The following is a 27,180-nucleotide window of genomic DNA, read 5'->3' on the forward strand; positions in this document are numbered from 1 at the left end:
ATCCGCTCGGCACCTGAGAGGCGAGGCCTCGAGCGCAGTCCGTGGGCTCTGTAGAGGGAACCAAGTCATCTTCACAACCAAGCGTTGCTGTGGAAACCTGACTGGCAACCCAACACAGAACTCTGGGAGGGTCAGGAGGCCTGGGGTTTGGATGTTGGCCGGCTAACAAGTTTCCTTGTGACCTTTCACAAGTCATTTCCCTTGTTGTGGGGGAGAGTCCCTTAATTTTCTTGTCTTTAAAATAAAGAAGTCGAACCAGGTAATTTCTTATTTAAAAGAGCCCTTTCTACTCAGACAGCCTATGATGCTAAATCTACAGTTTGCGCCTCACTGAATGACGCAGTATCTTAAGGATCCTTTAACCGTTGGACGTCTTCTCGGCGCTGTCATTAGACGGGTCGTGTGCCATCGGGTCACACCTGCCCCTGGGCCGGGTCTGCGTGTCCCCTAGCTGTCTCGACCTGGGGAAGATCCCGACTTCACTAAGTTCTGGGGTCGCCCACTTCTCCGCGCTACAGATGAACTAACTGCTCACCAGATCAGGAACCAGAGTGGGCGGGGAACCCCATTTAGGGAGGAGCAGCAGGCTATTGGGAAGGTCTGGGGAAACGTGGGTAGTAGGTTCTAAGGGGGAGTGCCCCCCCACCCCCATTCCCCGAAGGTCACATGGCTTTTAACAGGAAAGTGAGAGCACCTTTACTTTACCTGTTTAAAGCAAAAGAGATCTTGGCATCAGGACACACTAATACTATCTCAACAGAACTCCAAGGAAAACTAGGTAACCGCAAAACGAATTTTGTAGTTCACTCGGAAGCAGTTTCCCCTGGAAGCTTTGTGGCGATGGGGTCTAACTTCATGAGTCTTTAGCATATAGGAATGTGTGAGCTCAAGTTTAACTGGATGCCCTTAATGCAGCGGTTTGAACAATGTGGATTCTGTTTACAGATTATCCTGCTAAAACTTGAATTTAGTAATTCTTTTTTTTCCCTTCTGTTTAACAAAAGTGGATACAGATGTTCTATGCCGTTTTTTTATTTGAATCGGTGGAGGGGCAGGCATTCACTGTACAAAAGGAATCTAAATAGACCTGGCTATAGGTCTAGCACAGCCCCGATGCAGTCTCCCCGGGGAGCCCACGTGTGTGTCCAGCACCCAGATCACGGGATAGAGAGTTACCAGTGTCCCAGAGGCCTCCCCGTGCCCCTCTCGCCACTCACCCCACGCCCAACTAACTACCACCCAGACTCTAGCACCGTAATTTAGCTTTCCCCCGTGTTTGAACTTTATATAAACGCTCCCTTTTGTGTCTGGCTCCTCTCGCTCAGTGTTGCGGGTGACATTTCGTCTGTGTCCCTGCACGTGGCCACAGTGCATCCCGCAGCTAAACACGGGCCGGCACGCTATGTATAGCCTCCGGACCCGATCGGGCGTGTGGCCTCCTGTTGTGCAGCCCATGAACTCAGAATGGCCTGGATGTTTGTAAAGGGTCGTAGAGAAAATTAGCAGCCTGCCTGGCAGAGGCTGCCTGGGGCCTGCAAAGCCGAAAGTATTTGCTGTCTGGCCCTTGGTAGGAAAAACTTGCTGGCCCTTGTTTCTCCGGGGTTCCATTGCGTCAGGAGGCCACAGTTTAGGGACCCGTTCTCGGGGGGTAGACGTTTGGTTGTTTGCTGGTTTGGGCTGTTTTGAATAGTGTTGTGAGGAGCATTCTCGTGCAGTCCTCTGGGTGCACGGAAGTACAGATCCCCCGGCGGGGTACAGCCCAGGGTGGAAACGCCAGTCACAGGGTTTTGGACGGTGCTCGGCTCTAGCGGATGCCGCCCAAACAGCTTGGGAGAGTGGTGGTTCCGTGGCACGCTCCTGGCAGCCACTTACTCCGTGCCTTTCCAGCACTTGGTATGGCCGGTTTTAGCCGGTTCTGGTGAGTTCAAGTGAAGGCATGTGTGGTTTTGAACTTGCATTTCCTTGGGGACACCTGAGGTTCAGCATCTGCTCCTAGGCCCTTGGGCCATTTGATAGCCGCTTATGTGAAGGGCCCATTTCTTCCTGTTAGCATTAGCATTCTTCCTAATTAGCATTAGCAGTCAATTTTCCATTGAGTGGATGGCTTTCTCTCTCTGTTGACATACAGGGGTTCTTTATGTATTCTAAGTAAGAGTCCTTATTACGTTTATGGGTTACGGATATTTTCTCCCATTCTGCACAGGGCAGTGCCTGGCTGCAAAGATCTGGAGCCGGCCCTGGCCTGCATTGCTCAGTGGTTAGAGCGTCGGCCTGTACACCAGAGGTCGCAGGTTCGATTCCTGGTCAAGGCCATGTACCTCGGTTGCAGGTCCGATCCCTGCCCTGTGTCGGGGCACGTGTGGGAAGCAACGGATCCATGTCTCTCTGCCATATCGATGTTTCTCTCTCCTCCTCTCCCCCCTCCCTACGACTCTCTCTAAAAAGCAGTGGAATAAAGGTCCTCACTCCTCGGGTGAGGATTAAAAACAAAATCTGCAGCTGATGTTTGGTAGCAGATGTGCTTTTCAGGGAAGCTTTTGTTTTTCTTACACATTTTCATGTGTTTTTTTTTCCCCCCCTTCGTTCTAGGATTGTCCTTTCATTGTCTGCATGACCTACGCCTTCCATACTCCAGATAAACTCTGCTTCATCTTGGACCTGATGAATGGTAAGCCTGCGAGGTCGGACTCACTGCAGGACGTGGCCGTGACCCGGCCGACGGGCAGGTTGGGTCTTTCCGATCAGTATTTTACCCCTGAAGATGGAGGCAGCCGTTTACTCTTCAGCCTAATTACAGTTCATGTAAAATGTTGACCTGGGTTTCCCTCTGCCCCTCCCCGTCTTTCCCTGGAAGTTGCATTTCCTAGAAAAGATTTTCATAAAATACTTACAGCGAGACGTGATTTTCTGGAATGCAGCTGGCCTGGGCCTTTAATTAGGTTGCTTCCTGGCCCTCAACTTTTAGGAATGAAATGTCTCATAAGAGTATAGGTTAAATGTATTTAAAATCCAACTTTGAAGGGTGTTCGCCCGATTTTCTGTACCTTTAGCCCAGAACAACTGTACCTTGACCTTTTAAACTGTGAGTGAATGACGGCCTTTAGAATGGCGAACAAGGTTTAGATAGAATAACGATTTCTAATACGAGAAAGCGACATGGGATGGACTGAAAGTCTTCTTGGTAACAAGAGCTGAAATAAAAAGGCATACAATTCAACAAGTAAAGGGCCTTTTTTTGAGGGTCCTGGGATGTTTTATTATGTTTTGAGTGTTTGATTTAAGACTGGATCTGTCGCACGACATGAAGGAATTTCACAGACATAATAACGAACAAAAGCGGCCAGACGCAGCGGCCTGCGGCCTGTACGATTCTATTTATGTGACTGTCAGAAATCAAAGTCAGGCACGCAGACTCTTGAGGACGACAGCGACTTTTAAAATAAACCCTGTGCCTCCGACTCCAGGGGGCGACCTGCACTATCACCTGTCACAGCACGGGGTGTTCTCCGAGAAGGAGATGCGCTTCTACGCCACCGAGATCATCCTGGGACTGGAGCACATGCACCATCGCTTCGTCGTGTACAGGGACCTGAAGGTGAGCCGCGCGGCCGGCTCGCCGGTCACCGGGTCTGCGCGGGAGGCGTGTGGTCCCGGCGCTCAGACATTCCCCGTCGTGTTCCTCACTCAGCCCCGACATCCGTGTGATGTCGGTCTCTTCCAGGCTCCAGACTCTGTCCTCGGAGCTCGTGTCTGTCCTAGGGGCCAGTCACCTCAGTGCCTGCTACAGTGCCTGGCGCAGCTCAGACGCTCATTCTAAAATTTTAACTGGTTGATTCGTGCAAAGCAGGGATGGGCGCTTTTCTGGTGTCGCTGCTCATTTTTACCATTAATTGTAATTCGGTCGATGCTCACTAAGCCACTGCCTTGGCCCTGGCGCTGCATCAGAGCTGGAGATGTGCAGGGATAGCAAGCGAAGGGCTTGCGTCTCACAGGACGCACCCTGGTGAACCAGGACATAGACTGGCCGGTCAGAGTTCATGGGGGGCGAGGCTGCCCTGCCTGCAGAGCTTCCCCCAAAGGCCAGTGCCAGAGCTTCACGTTTCGAGGTCACCATAAAAACCACAGATAGATAGATTGTTCTAGATCCCTGAGCTACAGAACCCCGGCGTGCTATGTTTGGGCTTCTGTTCTTGTTTTCTTTAAAAAAATCTCACTGGTGCCCGGCCGGTGTGGCTCAGTGGTTGAGCGTCATCCCATGCACCAAGAGGTCATCAGATCGATTCCCAGTCAGGGCACATGCCCGGGTTGTGGGCTCCATCCCCAGTAGGGGGCATGCAATTTTAAAGCTTTCTTCAAAGTTAGTAAATTATTCTCTTAATTTTCACAAGAGCATTAAGGAACAATATTGTTCTCATCGAATAGAAAGAATGAGACACTGGCTGGTATGTGACATTTTATTTCCTCGTGTGAGTTTTACAGAAGAATAAAATACAAGCCGAAGATCTAGAAAGTACCGTTGTCATGCGTTTCCATTTGCATCTATAACCGGCTTCTGAGCGTCTTTATGCCATGGTTTTGTTTTCTCAGCTATTTAGTAGGCAGTGGTATTATTTCATTTCTATTCCAACTTCATCCTCGTCACTCATGATTATTCATGCTCCGTTGTTATAATAGCATGCCATTATTTTTATTTCAAGCGAAACAATGGTGATCTCCAGCAGAAAACGATTAAGACGACTGTAATTCAATGTATATCGGGGAGAGGAGCTTTGTTTCCCGTGATTATGCTGACCAAATCTAATCTCAGTGGCTGCATTTCATCAGAGCTGCGGTCAAAATTACATTTGGTCATTGGGTGGATCGGGCACCAGTCAACAGAAATGACATTGATTGGGGCCCGTGTGGCCCCGTGGAGGACTTTGATTTCTTAGGTCAGCGCCGGTACCACCTTGCAAGAATCCTTTCTGTTCTGTGCCTCACGGTCTCCTTCCCAGACGTCGTTAGGATTCGCAGAGGCACCGTGTCCCAGCTGGAAGGCTGGGAAAAGAACTAGCTTTGTCACGCTGATGAGCTGTGCTCACAGCCCCTCTCTCTTACCTGCACTTGATTTTCTTTAATAGTTGAATCCTTCGCTCCCATCATTGCCACTCTCAGCGGAAGTTAACGTGCCACATTCATTCTCAGCTTCATGCCCTCCTTGGCTGTGATCTCATAGAGCTAGAGTCTGTGTTCAGGAAGGAACTGTGATAAGATAACGAGGTACCCTGTGCCTGTAGTTTTAGACTTCCTCCAGGCATCCGGGGAACTCTCGCAGATCACCTTCTCTTTCTCTTCAGCCCGCAAATATCCTCTTGGATGAGTACGGACACGTCAGGATATCAGATCTCGGCCTGGCCTGTGATTTCTCCAAAAAGAAGCCGCACGCGAGTGTGTGAGTAGTGCATCGCCTCTGCCCACCATCATTTCTCCACTGCAGCCCGCTTGTTCCCTCGGACCCCGCCCTGGTCACGTGTTACCGTCCCCTCCACTCCCCCATTTTTTTCTTGCCAGCAGTCATTTTCTTTTTTTAATATATTTTTATTGAATTCAGAGAGGAAGGGAGAGGGAGAGAGAGAGAGAAACATTGATGAGAGAGATCGGCTGCCTCCAGCACGCCCCACACTGGGGATCAAGCCCGCAACCCGGGCGTGTGCCCTGACTGGGAATTGAACCGTGACCTCCTGGTTCACAAGTCGACCCTCAGTAATAAATCTCTGAAGGTCGTGATAAGGAGAAATGAAATAGTCCATGGGCTGAGTGTAGAGGCAGCTGTATGGGGAACTCTCCAAGGACGGCCGGAGGTCAAGTTTCTCCATCCACCTGTTCCTTCCTTTACAAAATAACTGTGTGTTGTTGTTTTTTCTGAAGAGAAATTAGGAATATTTTTTAAATTTAACCAAACATCTACTTGCAGCTCAAGCTGTTGAACATGGATCAGTTTTCTAAGTGACTGCGCAGGGGACCCTCCCAGACACCGCAGCCTCCGCCACACCTGGCTCCCCAGGGCCCCCTGGGCTGCGCGTGGCGGTGGCCATGCGTGATCGGGGCGTGTTGACACTGGCCCCAGGGCCTCTCTATACCCGGGATTATTCAAATGACAGTTGTGAGGATTCAGTCATTGAATGAACGCAACACGTGTTCATTTACACTGGCCGTGTGCTAGGTGCTGGCGGCGCCGCGGCGACCACGACAGAAAGGACCCCTGACCTCCGGGAGGTGACCAGGGCGTGGGGTGGCGGTGCCATCGGTGGGGCCTCAGCTGTCCCAGGCAGGCACCGCTTGCTGCTTTGAATAGGTTGTTACCTTCACAGAAGCCCAGGAGCCTGTAGACGCCATTATCTACTTTCCGTGGTGGAAAAACTAGGCCACCCACCTGGCACATCCCGGGGCCAGAACTACAGTCCGGTCTGTCTGTCTGTCTGACTCCCAGAAAATAGCCCCACCTCAGCATGGGCCCTGCGGGTCCGCACAGGGGACCTTCCGCTCTTCATAGCTGTCCCGGTGGAGGAGGGGCTGACCGGATTCAGATGTCGCCTCCAGGACGGAGCACTAGTCTTCACATTGATTCCGTGGGGTGATCTGTTGCGATTCATTCCTATCCTGGTTAAGACAGGAAGGGGTGCTCCCCCCACCGGGTGTCGGGTGGATCATGTCTGTGCAGAGGCCCCATCGTCCCGGCCCCTTGTTCGCAGCTGCTGCCGTTTGGTGAGCCCGTTCGTGTTGTATGAGGTGCCCACGTTCCGCTGACGCGCCCCCCTTTCTCCTCCCCAGGGGCACGCACGGGTACATGGCCCCCGAGGTGCTGCAGAAGGGGACGGCCTACGACAGCAGCGCCGACTGGTTCTCTCTGGGCTGCATGCTCTTCAAGCTTCTGAGAGGGTGAGTGAGGCGCCCCCTCCCGGCTGGGGTCACAGTCAAGGCTGTTAGACTTGATGCCATTCCGGGTCCCACCGTGACCTATAAGCTCATCTAAATGAGGACCGTGGCTCGCTCTGCCTCGTGAAAGCGACAGCTCTGTTCCTGTAAGATTATAGAAGAAAGCTTACAGTGTGGTGTTTTTAATTCCATCTCCTGTGGGAGTCACAGCATACTTAAATCTGAAATAAGACTGCCGTGAAAATTTTTTTAAAAAAATAATAAAATAAGGCGGCTTTGAAATATTTCCATCGATACCCCTTATTTGAGAATAAGTGTTATTTGAAAATGGGGGTAATTGACAAAGGTAGGATTCCCCCCCCCCCCCTCTACAAATGCATTACCCATGATTGTCTTGTGCGCTTAGGTCATTTTCAGGGTTACGCACGTGGATGAAGACCCGTGATGAAGCCGTTTTAAACGTGCATTTATTTGTAATCCTGCTGAAAGTGATTTGTTTTTGAAACGCAAAGATGGGATTGTGTAGTCTTGTGTTTTTAATTCATTTGGCTGTAACGGACCCCCAGTCCTAAGCTACCAAACATGGTGGAATCGAGGGGACAGATGACGCCGTGGAAGCGCTCTCAAAACGTGTCCTCATCTCGAATGATTAAACGTTGTTAGCATTTCCACGGAGCTTAAGAACGTTGAGCCAATTTTAATAGGGAGCTTAAGTTCTCAGCATATAGCGTTGCTTTTTCTTCATTCACGAAGAGGCAAAAAGCGCTCGACAGGAAAATGTCCCCATCCAGGTTCGCCCATTGATGTTTCCCTCGTGAGCGCGCGAGGCTGGTGTTTGCTGACTTTCTCACTTTCCCGTCGGAAAGCCTCCTTGAGCACCACTCATCTTCTTCTCTTCAGCACATCTGGGAGGGGGCTGGCCCCCCCCCACTCGGTCCGGAGCCCCCGGGACTCCGCCGATCCAGCTGATCTCTGCTCCCCCATCTGCTTGGGCACTGAAATTGCATTATTGCCTAGAGAGGCAGGTCTTGTCGGTCCTGAATTGAATTATTGTGTTTGTGGAGCCTGGATGGGCTTAATTCCCGTCATCAGACTAGCTGACCTAATTAGGGAGCTTCTGCCAGGCCAACCAGAGACAGCCGCTCCCACCCGAGACATCCTTCGACCCCTGGGAGTCAGCGGGCCCGGTGGGCGCACGCTGCTTGCCAGGGTCTTTGCCCGGGCCTCCGCTGGAGATGAGGTTAGAGATGCAGAATGCACACTGACAAGAAGTTTAAGACGATGAAAAACTGCAAAGCAGCTCAAGTGCTGAACGCACCGGTTCAGGATCCGAAAATCTGCCGTAAAATGGTCCAGGGAAACCTGCCAAGGCCTTGCGTTCAGGGCTCTGCGCGCGTCTTTATTTTGTTTCATATTCTTACTCCGTTTATCATAATGTCCATGCGTGTCCATTAGGGACGATGTGGCATAGCAGTCCTTTTAGAAGATCTGAGGGTTTGGTTTAATAACTCTATAGGATCCAGCATTACCATCTGTGGTTAACAGTGTGAATTCAGCCTTATTTGGCCAGAATTCACGTCCACAGTGCTGAATCGGGAGGGGGTCACCCCTCTGTGAAGTCCCTGGTCAGGCTCTGGTGAAACGGCACGTTCGGTGTGGCTCCTAGGAGAGGAGTCTTGGCCGACAGGACACACCCAGGGGTTGGTCATGAGGATGGGATGGGATGGGTGAGGAGAAGAGAAAGAGCTAGAAGTCATGGCTCACAGGGAAGGTTGAAGGAGCTGGTTGCCTTACTGACGGGGCGGAGGTCACGCTGTGTAGCCCCAGAGGGGAGGCGTTGTGAGGCTGGGATGGGAACCCCCATTTCAGCATGGGCTGCCCAGGAAGGCATGTCCTGCCGCCCAGGTAGCCAGCTCCCTGCCGCTGTCCGGGGACCACCTACTGAGCCCAAAGTGGGAATAGTCCTTCCAGGGTAGGATGGGTCGGACCCGATGGGTCTTCCACACCGGGATTTGTGGTCTAATGCCATCCTGTTGTTCAAAAGCCGTTCCCAGGAAAGGATGTGGCGCTAAAACCAAAGAGTAGGGAGTATGTATTGATTGAATGGATTGAAATTAAATTTGCTGAGCATTTATTGAGCACCTACAGTATGCAAGACTGTGCTTGATGCTGTGGGGAAAGGAAGGACGGGGAAGAGAGGGAGGGGCAGGAAGGAAGCCACATCCGGGGATGGGAGAGAATCACGGATTGGCTGCCTCCTGCACGCCCCACACTGGGGATGGAGCCCGCAACCCAGGCATGTGCTCTGACTGGTAGTTGAACCCTGACCTCCTGGTTCATAGGTCGAGGCTCAACCACTGAGCCACACCGGGCTGGCCGAGCTTCTGTTCTCTGTGATTGAATACTCCCTGATGGACCAGTGTGTCCCCTGCTTCTGCTTTTGTCTTGACGCCCTGGAAGAATACCCCCTGGGCAGGAGGGAAGGAACCGGTGTAAGAGCGTTGTGCAGGCCTGAGCACGGGCTTGCATCCCTGAGTCACAGTGACGAGCCGTTCGGAGGCCATGCTTTCAGGGCGGGCGCGGGTCCCCGCTTCCCCTGGAGATGCCGCGGCCAGATGCTTAGGAGCATCTGTGCCTGCGCTGTGTCCACGTGGCAGGTGTGGAATTGCCGTCACGGTCCTCAGTCTGGGTTTCAGGTGTCTCTAGGGGAAAAGAATCGCCCTGTCGCCTGATCTTATGCTTGTCACCATTGATTGTCCCCAAAGGTGTCAGACGCGGGGAGGGAGCCCCAGGGGGGTGGGGGGTGTCTGGGGAGAGTCGAGCTCTGCCTGAGGTTGTTGAGGTGCTTCCGCGTGGAGAAAACAAGGCATGTTTACGAGCATGTTGGCAGCTATTGGCTCAGGTTCAAAATGCGTGTAACACCATGTTTTTGGCATTTTAAAATTAATTTTCGATGTAAGAGGTTTTAATCACTTGTCATGTTTTTGAACCCATTGTTTCACTGTGATGATGGTGTGTGTGTGTCTGGGGGTGGAGCCGCCATTTATCATAATTTGAGTGATTTTCCCACTCGTGGGGAGGGGACTAGGCCGCTCTCCCACTCTGTCTGTGATTCAAAAGCCGCGTCTGGTCTGGCCGCTGCCCCTGTGAATTGCTCCCATCACGTTCCCTGGTGCGGTGGGGACATCGCCTGTGCCGCCGGGGGAACGCAGCTCGCCGGGGAGCAGCTGTGCTCACACAGGACCTGGGAGCACCACGCGCCTCGCTCCGCACGGAGATCGTTGCTGTTGGGGCCTTTCTTTATCCTTCTCCAAAATAGAAACGGAATCTTCGGTTTTGTTCACAAAGAATAATCGGGACCGAACGCGCTGGAGGCAGATGTGCGCCGGGCTTTGCGCTTGAAAGACCCATGTTTCCCAGCCCCGCAGCACAGCGCTGAGGAGCCGCCACGCGTCCCCGGCCACGTCCCCTCCAGCTGGACATGGACGATCTCTGTTTATAACGTGGGCTTTGTGGTGCGGGGGCCCGTGTGCCGGAAATGTTTCTGGCAGTCGCCAGCTCTGGCTGCAGTCCCCTTGCAGGCCTCTCTCTGGTCTCATGAGAAGCTTTTTAAATTTAGCCCAGAGCGTCTCTGTGGGGGCACGGCAGGGCAGCCCTTCCCTTCCAGCGTCAGGCGCAGGCAAACCCCGGGGTCAAGGGTGGGGTCAAGGGCGGAGTGGCTCTCTGGCGCTGCACCAAGAGCTGCACCAGCGGGTGGCGGGCCGCAAGAACCCCAAGATCCTCAGACAGTCCCCTGCACACGTTCAGGGACTGGGTGGGAAGAGCTGTGCAGAGCAGAAAGACCAAGGTTTTAGTCAGATTTAATAATACACTTTGTTCCTGTCCTTTCGAACCATAAGCGTGCTCATATGTCCCTGTATTTTGCATAGAGGAATGATGCCAGTGTTTTTTGTTTTTTTTTTAACGTTAGACTATCTTCTAAGTATCAAAGCAGTACCGTTTGCTCTTATATCCTATTTGATTTTCAAATGTAGTAATTTTACATTTTTGTCCTTGGAAATAATTAGGGTAAAAAAAAATACTTCCAATCTGCTGGGTACTAATTCTCCTTGTTAATATGTATTTTTTCAAATGAGTGCTCTCAAGAGATGGCAATAACTTTGTATTTCACTTGCACGATGAGAAAGAAAATAAGGTGGGAGAGTGCCCTCTCTTGTACAAAATGAGAATGAAAATATTTCAGATAATAAATGCTCTGAAAAGTAATAATCTCATCACGAGCTGATTCAGTGCATGGCTTCACTAATTCGGCAGGATGGCCCGATCAGTCCCAGTGAGCGGAAGTGCAAAAATGGGTGGGATTTTAGTGTTTTTGGTAAATCCCGTTGACTTGTGTGTTCGACATTCTAATCTCTCTCATGGTGTTCACTTGAGAATATTTTACATATCTCACCTCAGATGCCTTATAAATACATCTCTAGGATTAGTAATTCTACAGCACGTCTTACTGTAAGAAAACGTAATCATTTATATCCGTTCTTTAATCTTCAAAGAAATAAGTCAATAAGGCAGTGGTTTTCTAATCTGCATGTTAGCTGGTCTCTCCAAATGCGAAGATTGCCTTGAAAAGCCAGCTTCCCCGGAGTTTTAAAAACATGGTGAAGAGTAAGAATACTTGGTTTGACGGAGTTGATCAAGCAGACGCTCATTTTGTAAAGTAAGGCTCAACTTCACTGATTCCACAAACGGCTTCTCTATTAGATGCCGCCGCTCGCTGCCGTTGTCTTCACTGCTAGCGCGGAGGTTGTGGTTGTTCCTTATTGTGGCTGTCCCGGCACCGTTTCGGTAAAGTGTGTGGCAGTATGCCCGTTTAGCGATGAAGAAGTTGAGGCTGACGTTTTACATGACTGGGTTCCCGGCGTGAGCCCAGGCGGTCTCCGTCAGTAAAAAGGGAGTAGCAGCTCGGGGCTGCGGTTATCTCTGTTAGCATCAGAGGGATTGATTGCTTACGATGCCTGGCTTCTGGAGGGGAAGCGTGTTCGTCTTGGGCATGTTTTGATTTGACTATAGTTCCTTGAGGGACTAATAACCATTTTTTTTAAAAAAAAAAATGATCTCAAACACTTAGTCTGACAAGTGTTTGTATAAATGACTTTCATTTTCGTGACTGCCTACTGGTTAATCATTTTTTAAAAAAATGTTTTTATTGATTTTTAGAGAGGGGGAGGGAGAGGGGCGGAGAGAGAGAGAGAGAGAGAGAGAGAGAGAGAGAGAGAGAGAGAGAAACATCGATGTGAGAGAGAAATACTGATCGGCTGCCTCTCATATGCACCTTGACCAGGGATCCAACCCACAATCTGGGCATGAGCCCTGGCTGGGAATCAAACCGGCGACCTTTTGGAACACGGGATGACATTCCAACCGAGCCCCACTGGCCAGGGCATAATTTTTGTTAATATATTTTAAAACATCAGTTGGAATATATTTGCTGACGTGTATCTTATTAGTGCCATGACTTTATTGATAAGAGGCTCAGGCAGAGCAGATAAACATAAGCCTTGCTATTCCTGGGCCTCACTGTCTGATCACCAGTTTTTCCTCGGAAAATGATCGGTGTTGATGGCTTTGGTATTTCTGTAGTTTTGAATAAACAGCGACAGAACACAATCCTTTACCGAATGTTAGTCAGTGGCTGGCGCTAGGTTGGCTGATACCGCGTTATAACAGAGTGTCCTTTCTTCCTGCAGCCACAGCCCTTTCAGACAACACAAAACCAAAGATAAGCATGAAATAGACCGGATGACACTCACCGTGGTAAGGAGATGAACGACTCTATTTCTATTCAGTGTCGTGTTTCCTGCGCAACCGATGTAAAATTTTGCTTTCTTAAAAATAAAGAAGCGAAGATACAATCCCTGGAAGAACCCCCAAAAAGAAAAAAAAAAATAATGGGAATAGATGGTAGGGCAGGAATGAAGATTTGCTAACAATCGGTAAGAAAAAAAAGATATAGAAAATCAAGAGCGAAACCAAAGCAATCAAATAAAAGGGAAAATGAGATGCAGAGAAGGGAGGAGATGTTCGGATTCTCTTTTGATTGACTTTGAAGATGATTGATACCCGTTTGATGTCTCTTTAGAGGAGATACTAATTGGCGGTGAATCTGTGATTTTGAACACCGTCCGTTGCTCAGAAACGCTCTTTCTGTCTGGTTGGGGGCGGAGGCGCCTTTCCTGTGAACGCGCCTTTGAAATCGTGTTCTCGTTCCCCCCCAGAATGTGGACCTTCCGGACGCCTTCTCCCCCGAGCTGAGGTCGCTGCTGGAGGGCTTGCTGCAGCGGGAAGTCAGCAAGCGGCTGGGCTGCCACGGAGGCGGGTAGGCTGCTGCTCGCCTGCCGGGACTGTCACGCGGGGCAGAAAACACTCCTTTTCAGTATTTCATTTCCTTGTCCGTGAACGTCTTCCACTTCGATTCCAGTGGGGGAGGGGGGGGGTCACATGGGAAGCAGGCATATTGTCTCATGTGTTCTGTAATTAAAGCTGAAGGAGTCGCCAACTTTTTAAAAAGTTTTTTGTTGTTGTTAGTTTTTAGAAAGAGAGACAAAGGGAGAGGGAGGGAGAGAGAGAGAGAAACAAAGATGTGAGAGTGAAACATTGATCGCTCACTGCCTTCTGCGCGCCCCCCACTGGGGGTCGGGCCCACCACCCGGGCATGTGCCCTGACCGGGAATCGAACCGTGACCTCCTGGTTCATCAGTCGACGCTCAAACCTCCCCCCCCCCCCGCCCCAGCCACACCGCGGTGCCAGGCATGGCGAGCAGTATTTCTCAGCGTCACCGTGTTTCCTGTGTTGCTTTGGAAGAGTGTTTTTTACTTGCTTGCTTAAGGAACGGGAACTAGTTGCTCCTCTGTGCTCCTACCAGGAGAGAGTGTTTGCAGAATATTGCTTGGATCTCTCAGTGCGCGCTCACCACTGTCACGGCCTCTCCGCTACAGGTCTCAGGAAGTGAAGGAACACAGCTTCTTCAGGGGCATCGACTGGCATCACGTCTACTTACAAAAGGTACTCCCCGTGGGACCCCACCCTGGGCACCCCCGCGTGCTCCCCATCTCTGCTTCCTGGCTCTGGCCCCAACGTCCCCCACCCCCAGCTTCCCGTCCATAGAGCCCTTCTTGCTCTTCCGTCCAAGGGTGGCTGGATGGCTGGCTCGCTCCTGGGGGGCTGTTCGCTGCTGCCCCTTCTTCCCCTAGTTTAAAGGTTTTCAGAATACCTTCTGCACAAATTAACAAGTGGAGACATGGAGCTGACATGTAGCGAATTCAAATGCCCACAGGATTGAGGCTTTTTCGCTTTAGCTCACCCACTTGACTTTTTATCTCAGTGCATGACTGTAGTTTTATATTTTTTCCATATAAAAATGTACAGGAAACATTCATCGTAAATTTACATACACTTTCTAGCCCAGTACCATGTAATTTAAGAATTCTCGTGATTGCATATCAGCATAATTCCCCTATCTTATTTTAAGGTATTTTTATTTTCTCACTGATACAGGAAAACACCCCAAGTTGGAAGTTTTGTTTGTTTGTTTTTTAATGTTGATTATCAGCTTTGGACTCTTTTTTTTGCATAAACTCACACTGTGGAGGAATAGTGATCTGTTAGCCCTGCCTGCGTAGAATTAGGGTTCGGGCTCCAGGACTGTGTGGTGTGGGGTGTTCTGTCTGCCTTGAGGGGCCCAGCAAGTGGAATGTGGCCCCCAACCCCCCGAGAAAACGTACTTACTTAAAGCCGAGTTGGAAGGATGTGCAGTCCTGAGCCTCCATTCCATGTAATAATTATTTAAGACTTACTTGGACATGAGTGTTGTTGGGTTTTTTCCCCCTTAAATATGTCTAAGATCTGAGGTCTTCCTTTGGGGCCGTTCGGGGCAGAAGCTCCTCGGTAAAGCCTGTGACGTGCTCTGTGTGAGCTCGGCACCGAGTCCTCTCTGTGGGATGGTGGTTGGGGCGGGGCCGTCGGGGCGGCTGGCTTCTGACCCTTCCCCCTTTGGGCCCTCCAGTACCCTCCACCCCTGATCCCTCCCCGGGGAGAAGTGAACGCGGCCGACGCCTTCGACATCGGCTCCTTTGACGAAGAGGACACCAGAGGCATCAAGGTGCTCACGTGCTGTTGGCCCTCAATGTTGTCGGAGGGTGCGGGGGAGTTTCTAATCGGAAATCAGACGCTGTGGTTGTCTCAGTGTTGGCCCGCCCCCCGTGGGATGTAACTTACAAAGGGCCATCTGCACATTTGCAGAATGTAGAAGTCTCGGACCGAAACGAGTGAGAAACTGAAAGCTTTTTTGGGGGATAATCACTCTGTTTGGTAAACTGCAAAATGGTCAGATTTTTACTGACCTGGGTAGATTGGTGATTGAAATAAAAGTCCAGTGTGTAGGAAGCAGGAAAAACAACCGTGTGAAGGCAAAGCTACTTCTCGTGCCCCAGAGCCAGTCGTATTGAATTAGAGTTGAGTTGCAGTCAGCATTCGACCCGATTCTCCTAAGCCTCAGATCTCTCTGTCGGGGTGAATGGCGCAAACCGTGTGCATCGTGTTGCATTTGTCAATCAAAAGTGAAGTAATCGCTGTTGTTTAAATACAATCCTCTGCATTTTTCAAACTTTGGCTCGTTCGTATCACTATTTTCCCGTAGTCAGGATATCATTACGGATGGTGAGTCATGAGAGAAAATCACCCTCTTTGGGGTGCAGAGTCACTGCACGTCAGGCTCCCCCCAACCCCACTGTCATCCCAGGACCTCCCCTCCCTCCTGGATGCTCCTGGTCTCCTCTCAGCTGCCTGCTTTTATATACCCTTCTTATCTAGCCCCCCCCATTTTTCCTACCTGGTAGCTCCGCCTCCTAAAGGCCAGGGCACTGTTAACACACACATGCCTGCAAGGTGTGCATAAAAGACTGCCACGTGCAATGCCCGGGCCCAGCAGGGGCTGTGACCAGAGACACAGAATGGATCCCATGGGATGTGGGCAGAGACGGGGTGGGGAAGGGGCTGGAGGAGGCGTGACGGCGGCTGGGCAGGGGGCGCAGCCAGGGGAGCAGACGTACAGTTTTTCCTGAATGCCTGTCACTTTCACACCACCGAGTCGAAAGGTCACCTGAGGTCAGAGGTCAGCTGTACTCATCTCTCAGGCAGAGGGGTGAGCAGGTCCGGTTCGTATAGGGACGCCTGCTTTTGCAGGCCACCCATCGCCTCTCAGCAGGCCCACTCCCGTTTCTATCACACACCTGCAGCTCCGAGGCCTAAAGCCGTTCTCCTCACTCGGTTCCGGGGTGCAGCCTCACTCAGGGAGAAGGATGAGGAAGCCGGAGTAACGGTTTGGAAAAAGAAACACATCACGAGTGTCATGTTTATCACGGCTCCTCTTAAAGGCCAAGCTGTCCAAACCCTCCCTGTGTCTTGAGCTTTCGCTTGTGCACGGGATGGAACCTGTTGCGCTTGGATTCGCTGGGAGGTTCATGGAGTGAATGATAGGTTTGGCCCCGCCCACATTTTGTTTTCCTCACTTTCCAGAGTCAGTGGAGGCGGCTAGCAGACTCTGCTGGCTTCTCCCTTTTCATTGCTTCTAAAAACGATCGGAGTCTGTTTTCCACGTAAATCGAATATCCCCACCACAATGGAAATTTTATTTTGTTGTCAAAACCTTTTCATACTCCCGATAAAGGCCTGTGTGTGCTGGTTTCATCAGCAAAACTGCAGTGAATGTGAAGGACATTTGGGGCGAAGCCACCTGACCCGGGGACTGAGAGTGAAGTGCTCACCAGTGACAGCCCCTGTGGGTCCCGGCGGCTGGGCGGTCCTCAGCAGGGATTTGTCACCGGGGAGAACCTGTTCGAAGTGATGGCGTGCCATCGTGCCACCCGGTTCCTGCGCACAGTCATGGACCTCTCGCCTCGGTAAGCACGGTCGCTCATAGACGTCTCGCTTTCTCGCCACACGCAGCTTCTGGACTGTGACCAAGAGCTCTACAAGAACTTCCCGCTGGTCATCTCCGAGCGCTGGCAGCAGGAGGTGGTGGAGACCATCTACGAAACAGTGAACTCGGACACGGATAAGATCGAGGCCAGGAAGAGGGCTAAGAACAAGCAGCTGGGACACGAAGAAGGTAAAGGAGCTCACGTCTCTCACGGTTTTCAAAGCAGAACATGTAACATAGAGTAGTACAGTGATCCGGCATTCTTCATGCACTAAGTATTGTTGCTCTTTCAATTGTGTAAGATTTTATGGCTTTGGGATATTTAAATGTATTGTGGGCCGGCCGGCGTGCTTCAGTGGTTGAGCATCGACCTCGGAGCCAGGAGGTCTCAGTTCAACTCCTGGTCAAGGCACATGCCCGGGTTGCAGGCTCGATCCCCAGTGTGGGGCATGCAGGAGGCAGGCCGTCGATGATTCTCTCTCATCATTGGTGTTTCTGTCCCTCTCCCCCTCTCCCTCCCTCTCTGAAATCAATAATAACGTATTAAAAGTCCCCCGAGCTCACCTCCCTTCTCTGGGGAGAGGGCTTCGTTTCTAAGGTGCTCTGGAGAGAAAAGGTCCATTGAGATCCCTCTGGCCTGCATTTGCCGTAGCAGATTTTACATCGAACTGATGACATTCTATCAATGGTCATTTGCTCCAAGGAGGGCCATGATGTCTTGACAAATTAGACCCAGAAAAAAAAATATATATCCCAGTGACCTTACTGAAGTGTTTCCTTTTAATTAGAGCTGGAATTAGAACTCTTCTAACAAGTTAATGAATCCATCTTCATGTATAAAGAATTAATTTGGGCATATCTAGGTCTTGGTTGAAGACCTCAGAAGTCACCTCTATAGAACAAAACACTCTAGGCCAGTGGTCGGCGAACTCATTAGTCAACAGAGCCAAATATCAACAGCACTTCTTCAAAATAGACTCGCCCAGGCCGAAAACTGCCTTCTGCGCATGGGCCACGAAGTTTCAATCGCACTGTACGTGTGCGCCCGCGCGTGGTATTTTTGTAGAAGAGCCACACTCAAGGGGCCAAAGAGCCGCATGTGGCTCGCGAGCTGCAGTTTGCCGACCACTGGTCTAGGCTTAGATTTCAACTAAAAACACAAGATGTCAACCGTAGATATACTCTAGAAATGCAGGTACTTTTTCATGAAAAGGACACCTCCGGGAAGCTCACTCCCTGGTTTTGACCCTCTTTGGTCTCCCCCCCGACCCTGTCCTATGGGTGTTACTTACATGTTTATTGTCTGACCTCCCTCTAGAGCAGTGGTTCTCAACCTTCTGGCCCTTTAAATACAGTTCCTCATGTTGTGACCCAACCATAAAATTCTTTTCGTTGTTACGTCATAACTGTGATGTCGCTACTGTTATGAATCGTCATGTAAATATCTGATATGCAGGATGGTCTTAGGCGACCCCTGTGAAAGGGTCGTTTGACCGCCAAAGGGGTCGCGACCCACAGGTTGAGAACCCCTGCTCTAGACTGTGAGCTCCCTGAGGGCGAGGGGTCTTGTCTGTTGCTCACCTCTGAGTCCTCGATGCCTAGAACATGCTCGACACTTGGCTGCTCACTTAATCTTGTTGAATGAACAAATGAGAGAAGGAATGAATGGTTTTAGCCCAATCACCCAAGCTTTTCATGAAGGCAAAGCAAGCCACTGAAAATGAACCTGTTTTTGTTTTAAGAGACAACACTTCCCTATAAAAGGTCATCAGGACTCAGGGTGAATGAATGAACTTGATCTCTCTACATAGCCATGCATCTGAGAGAGAAATATAACCTCAAGCCAAGGAATAAACAGTTTTGACCCTTGTGTTACTTTGGCTTAGTCAGCCACGGAAACCCCCACTCAGTTATTATATAGAAAACAAGAAGTAGAAGAAAGGGAGAGGCCCAGTGCCACATAGAGGCAAAGGTACCTGGGGCTTGCATTCATTTACTCTCTGTTCTTCCATTGTCGTTATATACAACTAGAGGCCCGATGCACAAAATTCATGCAAGAGCAGGCCTTCGCAGCTGTCGTGGCTGCCTGGATCCGTTCCTCCCAGCTGAGGGCCAGCTGCCTGGATCCATCCCAGGGGCTACGTTCGGAGGATGTCTGGTCTAATTAGCATTTTACGCTTTTATTATTATAGATGAAAAAGTCATTTCAGAACAAACTTTTGCCCTCTCAGAGCAATAAGCGACCACTGTGAATTTATCAGGAAGTTGAGAAGCAATTATTAATGTCAGCAGGGAAAGAGCTAAAGAAACCTCTATTTTTTCAGTTCCCAGTTCCCACGTGTTTAAAGACTGAAATAATTATTTCTGCAACAAATGACCAAACAAGACAAACCAGCAAAAGCGCAGAGACACAGACAACAGTGTGGTGGTTACCAGAGTAAAAAGGGGTGGGGGGAGGTGGTAGAGGGTAAAGGGGGTCAAGCACATGGTGATGGACAGAAATCTGACTTTGGGTGTTAAACACAATGAAGTATACAGGTGACGTATTGTACAGTTCTACACGTGCAACCTATATAATTTTTATATAGGTTTAATTTAAATTAAAATTTAATTTAAAATTTAAGTATTGTCAAAATTTAATTTAAAATTTTATTTTAATTTAATTTAAAATTTTTAAGAAAGAAGTAATGATTTCTGTAATGTCGCATACTGCTAGAAACTTGATTTTTCCAGAAAGTGTGTACTTCTCTTTTCCTGAGGCACATCTACATTAAGACATTCTGTTTCAGACCCTATTTAACTTACAGTGACTTTCTATTTCTCAGATTACGCCATGGGGAAGGACTGTATTATGCATGGGTACATGCTGAAACTGGGGAACCCGTTTCTGACTCAGTGGCAGCGTCGATATTTTTACCTCTTTCCAAACAGACTTGAATGGCGAGGAGAGGGGGAGTCCCGGGTAAGTCTGACGCCCGTTACCAAGCACTTGCTGTCGTTAACGCTGAATGGATAGCACGTGGTTATCGCGTAGTGAGGACGCGTTTTGTAAAACAGCCTCTGAAGCACTGTGCACCTGTTTAACTTGTGTGCATGTGATTTTGATGTTCAGACTGTGACTTTTAGACTTCCGAGTCAAGGAAGGATTTTGTAATATCAGAAAATAGAATGTGCTGTTCTGTGAGGTCCAAAGCAGACAGGAAATTGTCCCACTTTTCAGTATATTTGAAAATTAAACAAAAACAAAACGAAAAAAACGTTCTTTGTTTAACATCAGGAATCTTCTTATATATTATCCTATATAATAAAAGGCTAACATGCAAATCAACCAAACGGCGGAACAACAATTCGCTATGACATGCACTGACCACCAGGGGGCAGGCGCTCATTGCAGGAACTGCCCCCTGGTGCTCAGTGTGCTCAGTGTGCTCAGTGTGCCAAAAGCCCTGAGCCGGGCTCACGGCTGGTGAGCACAGCGGTGGTGGCAGGAACCTCTGCCGCCTCCGCTGCAGCACTAAGGATGTCCAACTGCAGGCTCCTGGACTGCAAAAGGGCGCAGGCCAGGCTGAGGGGACTCCCCCACTAAGTGCACAAATGTCATGCACCAGGCCTCTAATATATATATGGCTAATATGCAAAGTGTCCCCTCGGGAGTTCAACCAGGAGACCGGTTGCTCGCTATGATGTGCGCTGACCACCAGGGGGTGCCATGGAATGAAGGAAGGCCCTGGCTGGCAGCCAGGGAGCTGAGGCCAAAGCTAGCAGCCAGGGAAGGAAGGCCCCGATCGGCCCTAATCGCCGGCCAGGCCTAGGGACCCGACCCGTACACGAATTTTGTGCACCGGGCCTCTAGTATGCAATAAAAAGAGTCAATGTTTAATGGCCCGTTTGAGAAGCTGCTTGGATTCGTAGGTACCAATGAGTTAAAAAGCAAACATGCGCGTTTATGATGTCGTTTCTCATTTAGGACTCCTGGAGTATTTATCCAAAAAAACATAAAATGGTAAGGTCCTCGGGACGCTATAGCATTCACCCTAAGCAATACTGCTATAGACCTTGCATGCGGGGCAGTCCTTTAAGGATGTCACCTGTGTTTATAGCATCGTCTGGATGTGATCGAAATAGCGTCAGCCGACAAGCTTGCATCGCCCGGCATTTACGGAGCTGCTGGGTGAAAGCTCAGCCTCTCGCCTCTGGCTCCTGTGAATCGCCCTCGGCGCCCCCGTGTTCCCTCCCGGCTTTACTGGTGGCATTTAGATGAGTGCGTGGTGCCAAAAGCACGTGACTCACAGCCACTCGGACATCAGTCCCGTCACTCAGACATCAGTCCCGTGTGGAGGGAACAGCTTTGCTATTTGGCCTTAGAGACATTCCTTTCTTTGCAGGTTTTTTTGTTTATTTGTTTGTTTTTGAGATGGTATAGTTTGCACTTTTGTAGCCATCTCCCCCACGTTTAGAATATCAGCAAAGAAAGACAAATGCCAAGTTTTTTGTTTGTTTACATTTCCTAAGTGGGTAGTTTTCGGTATTCGTTAGTAATTTAACTTCAGAAATCATGAATGATGTGAAGTAATCGGTCGTTTTTATTTTTATGATCAGCAAAATTTACTGACCATGGAACAGATTATGTCTGTGGAAGAAACTCAGTTTAAAGACAAAAAATGCATTTTGTTGAGGATAAAAGGAGGGAAGCAATTTGTCTTACAATGTGAGGTGAGTTTTTGTTACTCTTTTCATTGATGCAGTTTAGAACAATTCTTCCTGTCTGTCTGTCTCCGTGTCTCTCTCTCTCTCTCTCTCTCTCTCTCTCTCTCTCTCTCTCTCTCCAGCCACGAGGGCTGCTTGGGTAGAGAGCATTCTCCTACTCCACGCTTTGCCACTTGCATACTTAGAAAGAAAGCCCTAAGGTTCAAGGTTCTCAGCAAATTCAGTTATTTTCAGAGAAGCAAATAGCGCGTGTGCGGAGGAATCAGGTGACATAATCTGACTGCATAACTCGTCTCATATTTTGGCGGGTCCTACAATAGCACTTGTGCCATAACTTCCCCGCTCTTCCAGCGTGTTTGAGTTTGAGTTTGGAATAACTAAGTAAATGCAAGATACCAAAGTGACCCGGCATAGGGAAATGTCATGCTTCTCTCCCTAAAACTCTATTGTAGCCCCAGTTTAATTCCTGAATCCTTTTCCATTGGGGCACTGGAGAGAGAGAGAGAGAGAGAGAGAGAGAGAGAGAGAGAGAGAGAGAGAGAAGCATATTTAGAGAGATAACCAGTAGTAGATACAAAAGTGTGTTTAATTCATCATTACATGGGAAGGAACATTAAACTCGTCAAAAGTGTTCCTCTGTTATTTGAACTCGAGCTGTTTTGTTAGCGTCCTCAGTGGATGCGGGGGTCACGGCAGGGCTGGCAGGGCCCTCCTTCCCCTCTGGGGGCAGAAGAGTCGAGTGTGCGTTCGCTGGGTTGGGGGGGGGGGGGTGTCGGGACCCGGGCATTGCCAGCAGTGCCCACGTCTGTTGGCACAGTGGGCGCAGCTGTCACACCTTCTCGTGCGCTTCCCCGCAGAGCGACCCCGAGTTTGTGCAGTGGAAGAAGGAGCTGACGGAGACGTTTACGGAGGCCCAGCAGCTGCTGCGGCGCGCGCCCAAGTTCCTCAACAAGCCCCGCGCGGGCGCCGTGGAGCTCTCCAAGCCGCCCCTCTGCCACCGGAGCAGCAACGGCCTCTGACAGCCGGGAGGGACGCCGGTGACAGCCGGGACGAGGGTCCCGGGGAAGACGGTGCCTGGGGGACGTCCTCACGGGTGTTCTCGGCCCTGGACGCGGAGCCTTTCGCAGTCAGAGGAGGCCTAGAGGGTGGATCACTCATCCCGGTTCCGGCATCGCTGGGAAGACCCGGCCGCCGGGATGCTCCTGCTCGGGGCCGTGACCGTTCTCGGCCCGGGCGGCCTCCCTCCCGTCCTGGGGGCCCCCCCGCCGCCGGCCTCATATTTGTCCACAGTCGAAACTCCTGAGGAAAAGGAAGTTTTTTCTCCGCCACACACTCGTTTTGGTACCGACGAACCTAGAACTGGAGGCGATCACTACTCACCCGTTTTTACGTCTGATATCAAACATATCTTGGACTTGCCCGGACGGAAGGTACCCGTCCACAGTGTGGGCTCACAGGTCGTCCGGGGTCGCCATGTTTTACCCAGAAACAGTCACTGCGGATTTTCTACGTGGTTGCCCCGTGCGCCCGGGGGATGGGAGGCCAGCCGCGTGATTCTTCTGTGCATCTCACACCCGGCTCCGTGCTGTCCTGAGGTCGAAAGCTGAAGATGCTTTCTGGGACGACTGTGCTTGGGCCCCTCACCGTGTGGCTGCACCCCCAGCTGCGGGTCTGCCCCCCCCCCCTTCCCCGGGAGCGCTCGGTGCACTGGGCACAGAGGGCGCGGCCCCCGTGGACACGGGAGCCCGTGGGAACTGCAGGCGCTCGACCACTGGAGACGTTGACAGCCATCCCGAAGGCGAGGCCAGCGCAGGGTTTTAAACTTCAGGGTAATGACGATCGTCAGAAATCTTCCAGCACGCGAGCCGCACTTTCACGTGTCCGGGTGCACAGGGACGTTTGGGGGCGAGTCCGTTGGGTTTCGACAGCAGGCCGTGGTGTGACGCGGGCCATCTGGTTCCCTCTGCCTGACCTCAAGAGAACATATCAGCGATGGATGTGTGAAGGAAGGACACTGTTGTACCTTTTGGTGTAATTTAAATGAATTTTATTGAAAAAAAGAATGACTGTGTCCCAATGGGTTCCTTGTGTATTTGGATCTATGTTGTCATTCGTGAGTGACCCCCGTGCCCTGGGCGGGTCGTCCCGTGACCGGGACGTTAGAGCGTGAAGACTCTTCGCCTGATCCCAGCGGCGTCCTTTCCCCGTGGTTTTCCCCTGGCGAGTTCCAGGCCCTTCTCACGCCCCAAGTAAATGCTGGGTTATAAGAACCAGTGTGTTTGCCAGCAAAGCCCTCCTCCGTGTCATCAGACTAAAAATAATAACAGCAATTTCCAAAGTCCACTTGTTGGTCCTGTTCCCAGCGCACTTTTATTGTTCGTTTCTAAGTTAATAACAATATACAAAACTTGACATCGTAATTATCTGCATCCTGTCCTTGATCTTTTTAGTGGCTCCAAATCTTCGTTTTCACATTCGTGTACTGTGTTCATTGGGAAAGAAAGTGCTTTTTAAATGAAATTCTATTTGGGGGATTGGGGAGATAATTACTGGCGGAGTCTTTCATTTCCTAGGAGTTACTTCGGGAAAGGAATCAGGAGGGTCGCTGTCCATCTCAAGTCTTAACTGGAGTTTAAATTAACACGCATGTTCTGCCTGCTATTTCCAATATTTCCAATGCACGCTATACGCACACGCATTCTCGAGTTTAAAAGGGAAGGGCAATTAAGTCGCTTAAAAAAGCCACCAAGACAGACACGCAGTTGTTCACAAAGAGGGAGCGTCTCCCCGGGCCGGCTAAGTGCAGCTGTCATTGCTCTCGCCACGGCCAACACGCATGCTCAGCACGGAGAGCCAGAAACCCCGGGGCCTCGTATGCCGAAGGCAGGCGGACCCCCTCCGGGTCTGGGCTTAGCGGCTCACATCTCACACCTAGGGCTCACATCTTAGCCCTAGCGGCTCACATCTCACACCTCCTCTGATTCGCATCTCTTCGAGAAATACGATTTTTGCTCTGGGCTGGAAGGTAAAGTTAATCCCTCTCTTAGAAATTTAGGAATTGCCCCTAAGAGAGATGAATGGGAAGGCAGCCCCAGAGAGCCCTGTTGCCTCAGGCTTATCCCAAGTAAACTTTTATATTCCCCCAACTCACACTTGACTTACAATGGCATGGCTGAGGAGGGCCTCTCATGGATGGACTTTACTGATGGCCCTCTGTGGTCTCCGGTTGTGTTGGGGTCTGGGTGGGCAGTCCCTGGGGAGGCCAGTCTTCTGTCTGAACTTGTGCCCACAGCCCCTCTGATGGGGTGTCCACGGAAGGTCCCAGAAGGTCAAAGAGGTTCATCGGTATACATCACTATTCCAGACGGTTTTAAGAGTGTTATGTCATTCCTAGATGTTTGACCCTTCCTGTGTTTGGACCATTTAAAAAGACAAAATTCTGCACAAGTTTTCTCGTTATTTTAGATATACAGAGATGGTTGGGGTATTTTAACATTGTCAAAGAAGATCATCGAATTGGTATTTTTATATAGTTGTGGTATAATGAGCCTTGATTTCATAATTCAAAGGAATCAACAAAGCAAAGTCTAAAAATAATAGTTTAAGCTGCTATAGACAGAGTAAATTTAAAACTTTTATGAACCCAAGGTTATTATTTTTTTTTTTAACCTAAAACTCTCTCTTTGGTGCATTTACCCCTTCCTGTCATTGGGACTCACGATTTTTTTTTATTCTCTATCATGTTTAAGGGTGGTTTTTCAGCAAGACTTCTAGAAATTAGCTGTCATCTCACTGCGAAGGCAAACGTTTCATTACTCGTGCCTCTGATTGGTCAGTTCAAGGAAATGAAAGCCTCGCGTTCCAGGTGCACCGAGGAACAGAAGCATCCTGCTCAGAAAGACAGCAGCAAACCTGGGAAAAATAACCAAAAGAAGGAAGAAGGACAACAAGAAACAAGCAAGACTTACCTTGATTTGCAGTTTGAAATATACCATAAGATACTCGAAACCATCATTTTAAGGCCTTCCCCGGCCATTAAAAAATGTATCATTTACCAATTGACAAAAGGATTTAACAAGATTAAAAAGATCAAAGTGTAGTTTTTCTCTAATGATTTTTTTAAAAATTTGAGTCAGAATCCTAGTCGGGCCAATTCAATTCCATTTTTAAAATTTTGTCCTAATATAAAATGTAAGGGTAGGGTATGGAGAAATAATTATAATCGTGTATTCATATTACAAAGGACTTGACCCTAGGTTTGCTTCTCAGTTTGATTATGTTCCATGATGTAGTTTGTGAGCGAAACACTGGCCATTTTTAGTTTTATTGTTGAACTAGAGGCCCGACACACGAAATTCATGCAAGAATAGGCCTTCCTTCACCTGGCTGCTGGCACCGGCTTCCCTTGAAGCCCGGACTTCGTCCTGAAGGTCATCCGGAAGGATGTCCGGTCTAATTAGCATATTACGCTTTTATTATTATAGATTGAGTTTTTCTGTGTTTTAACGAATTACAACAAATAGATTTGGCTTTTTCTGGGTAACACAAAGATTGCTCAACCACCTATATATAAAACAAAGAGTTCTATTTTAGCACAAAAGCATTTTACATTACTTATTGACTCCTTTTATTTGTTTTCATCAACGACCTTCCTTATCATGTCTGTTCCTTTTTATTTGTATAGCTCGTTATTTAAAGAAATGGCAGTCCTTCCTATTTTTTCACAAGATAAAATCAAAATGAGGCGCCCAGCAATGCGGGACACACACCTCCTCACCGCCACGGCCTGTTTCTGCAATAGCCATCCTCGGGTCTGAGCGAGGAGGAGGGGGACGAACTTTTTAGTAACACCCGGCAGCGACCTCGCTGTGAGTTACTGCTTTCATTTACCTCTTCCGAAGGCCTCCAGATGCTTTATTGGCTACAGGATGAAAGAACTCCAGGGAAGCATTTCGCCTCACTCCCTGGGGATGTCGATGTGGCCGTAAAGCCCCAGCCTGGGTAAGGGCCGCAGTGAGCGGGACAGGCAGTTTCCCCGTCGTCACGGCCATCCCTCAGGAGCCGAGTTCGCCTGCAACGCCTCCTCCATTTCCTGCTCTTCTTGTGCCAAATCCCCACCGTCAGTCTTGCCATCGCCTTGAGATTCGATTATTGCCCTTGATTTATCGAGCACTTACTCTTGACAAATCCGCAGTGTTTGAAAACACCGTTTCCGGGAGTAGCCCTTCTGAAGTGACCCTTTCCCCCTTCGCTGTTCCCAGATGGTTCGAAAAATGGGGTCACAATAGCCAATGCCCTGGTGTACGATTGAAACTTGGCAAGAGGCCGGCTTTGCGAGCAGACCCTTGAGGATTTACATGAACGAGAATGAAGAGCCATCCATGAAGTGACATGTTTGCTGTATTCTTGGCAACGTGTAATACCCTTTCGGAAAGAAGTCCGTTTTGCACTGGGCATTGCTATACACAGGGAAGCCAGTGAGCTGGACCTTGTTTGTAAATCTAGGTGTCGTACCTGTGAAGCCACTTGTTTTCGCATTGATTGTGCCCATGGGAGTTTCTGGGCCTGTCTCAGGGTGCTC

At 49.7% G+C, this 27,180-nt stretch overlaps 1 protein-coding gene across 5 annotated transcripts in view; it reads left to right on the forward strand.

The window, feature by feature from the left end:
- Positions 1-23,662, forward strand: part of GRK3 (G protein-coupled receptor kinase 3) — a 79,759-nt gene extending 56,097 nt beyond the window's left edge. For 3 of the 5 annotated variants that reach the window (XM_081113703.1, XM_081113706.1, XM_081113704.1), the window contains 12 exons: positions 2,590-2,668; positions 3,465-3,595; positions 5,337-5,431; positions 6,811-6,918; positions 12,663-12,729; positions 13,191-13,291; positions 13,912-13,978; positions 14,979-15,074; positions 16,919-17,081; positions 19,718-19,854; positions 21,492-21,605; positions 22,457-23,662. In XM_081113703.1, coding sequence (XP_080969829.1) covers positions 2,590-2,668; positions 3,465-3,595; positions 5,337-5,431; positions 6,811-6,918; positions 12,663-12,729; positions 13,191-13,291; positions 13,912-13,978; positions 14,979-15,074; positions 16,919-17,081; positions 19,718-19,854; positions 21,492-21,605; positions 22,457-22,618 — 1,320 coding nt within the window. In that variant the 3' untranslated portion in view covers positions 22,619-23,662. Of the gene's footprint in view, positions 1-2,589; positions 2,669-3,464; positions 3,596-5,336; positions 5,432-6,810; positions 6,919-12,662; positions 12,730-13,190; positions 13,292-13,911; positions 13,979-14,978; positions 15,075-16,918; positions 17,082-19,717; positions 19,855-20,859; positions 20,896-21,491; positions 21,606-22,456 lie in introns of all 5 variants that reach the window. The other 2 variants (XM_081113702.1, XM_081113705.1) reach the window with 1 other exon arrangement.
- The last annotated feature ends 3,518 nt before the right edge of the window (positions 23,663-27,180 follow it).

Source organism: Myotis nattereri (genome assembly GCF_964212035.1).
Source record: "Myotis nattereri genome assembly, chromosome: 19".
NCBI classification, from domain to species: Eukaryota; Metazoa; Chordata; class Mammalia; order Chiroptera; family Vespertilionidae; genus Myotis; species Myotis nattereri.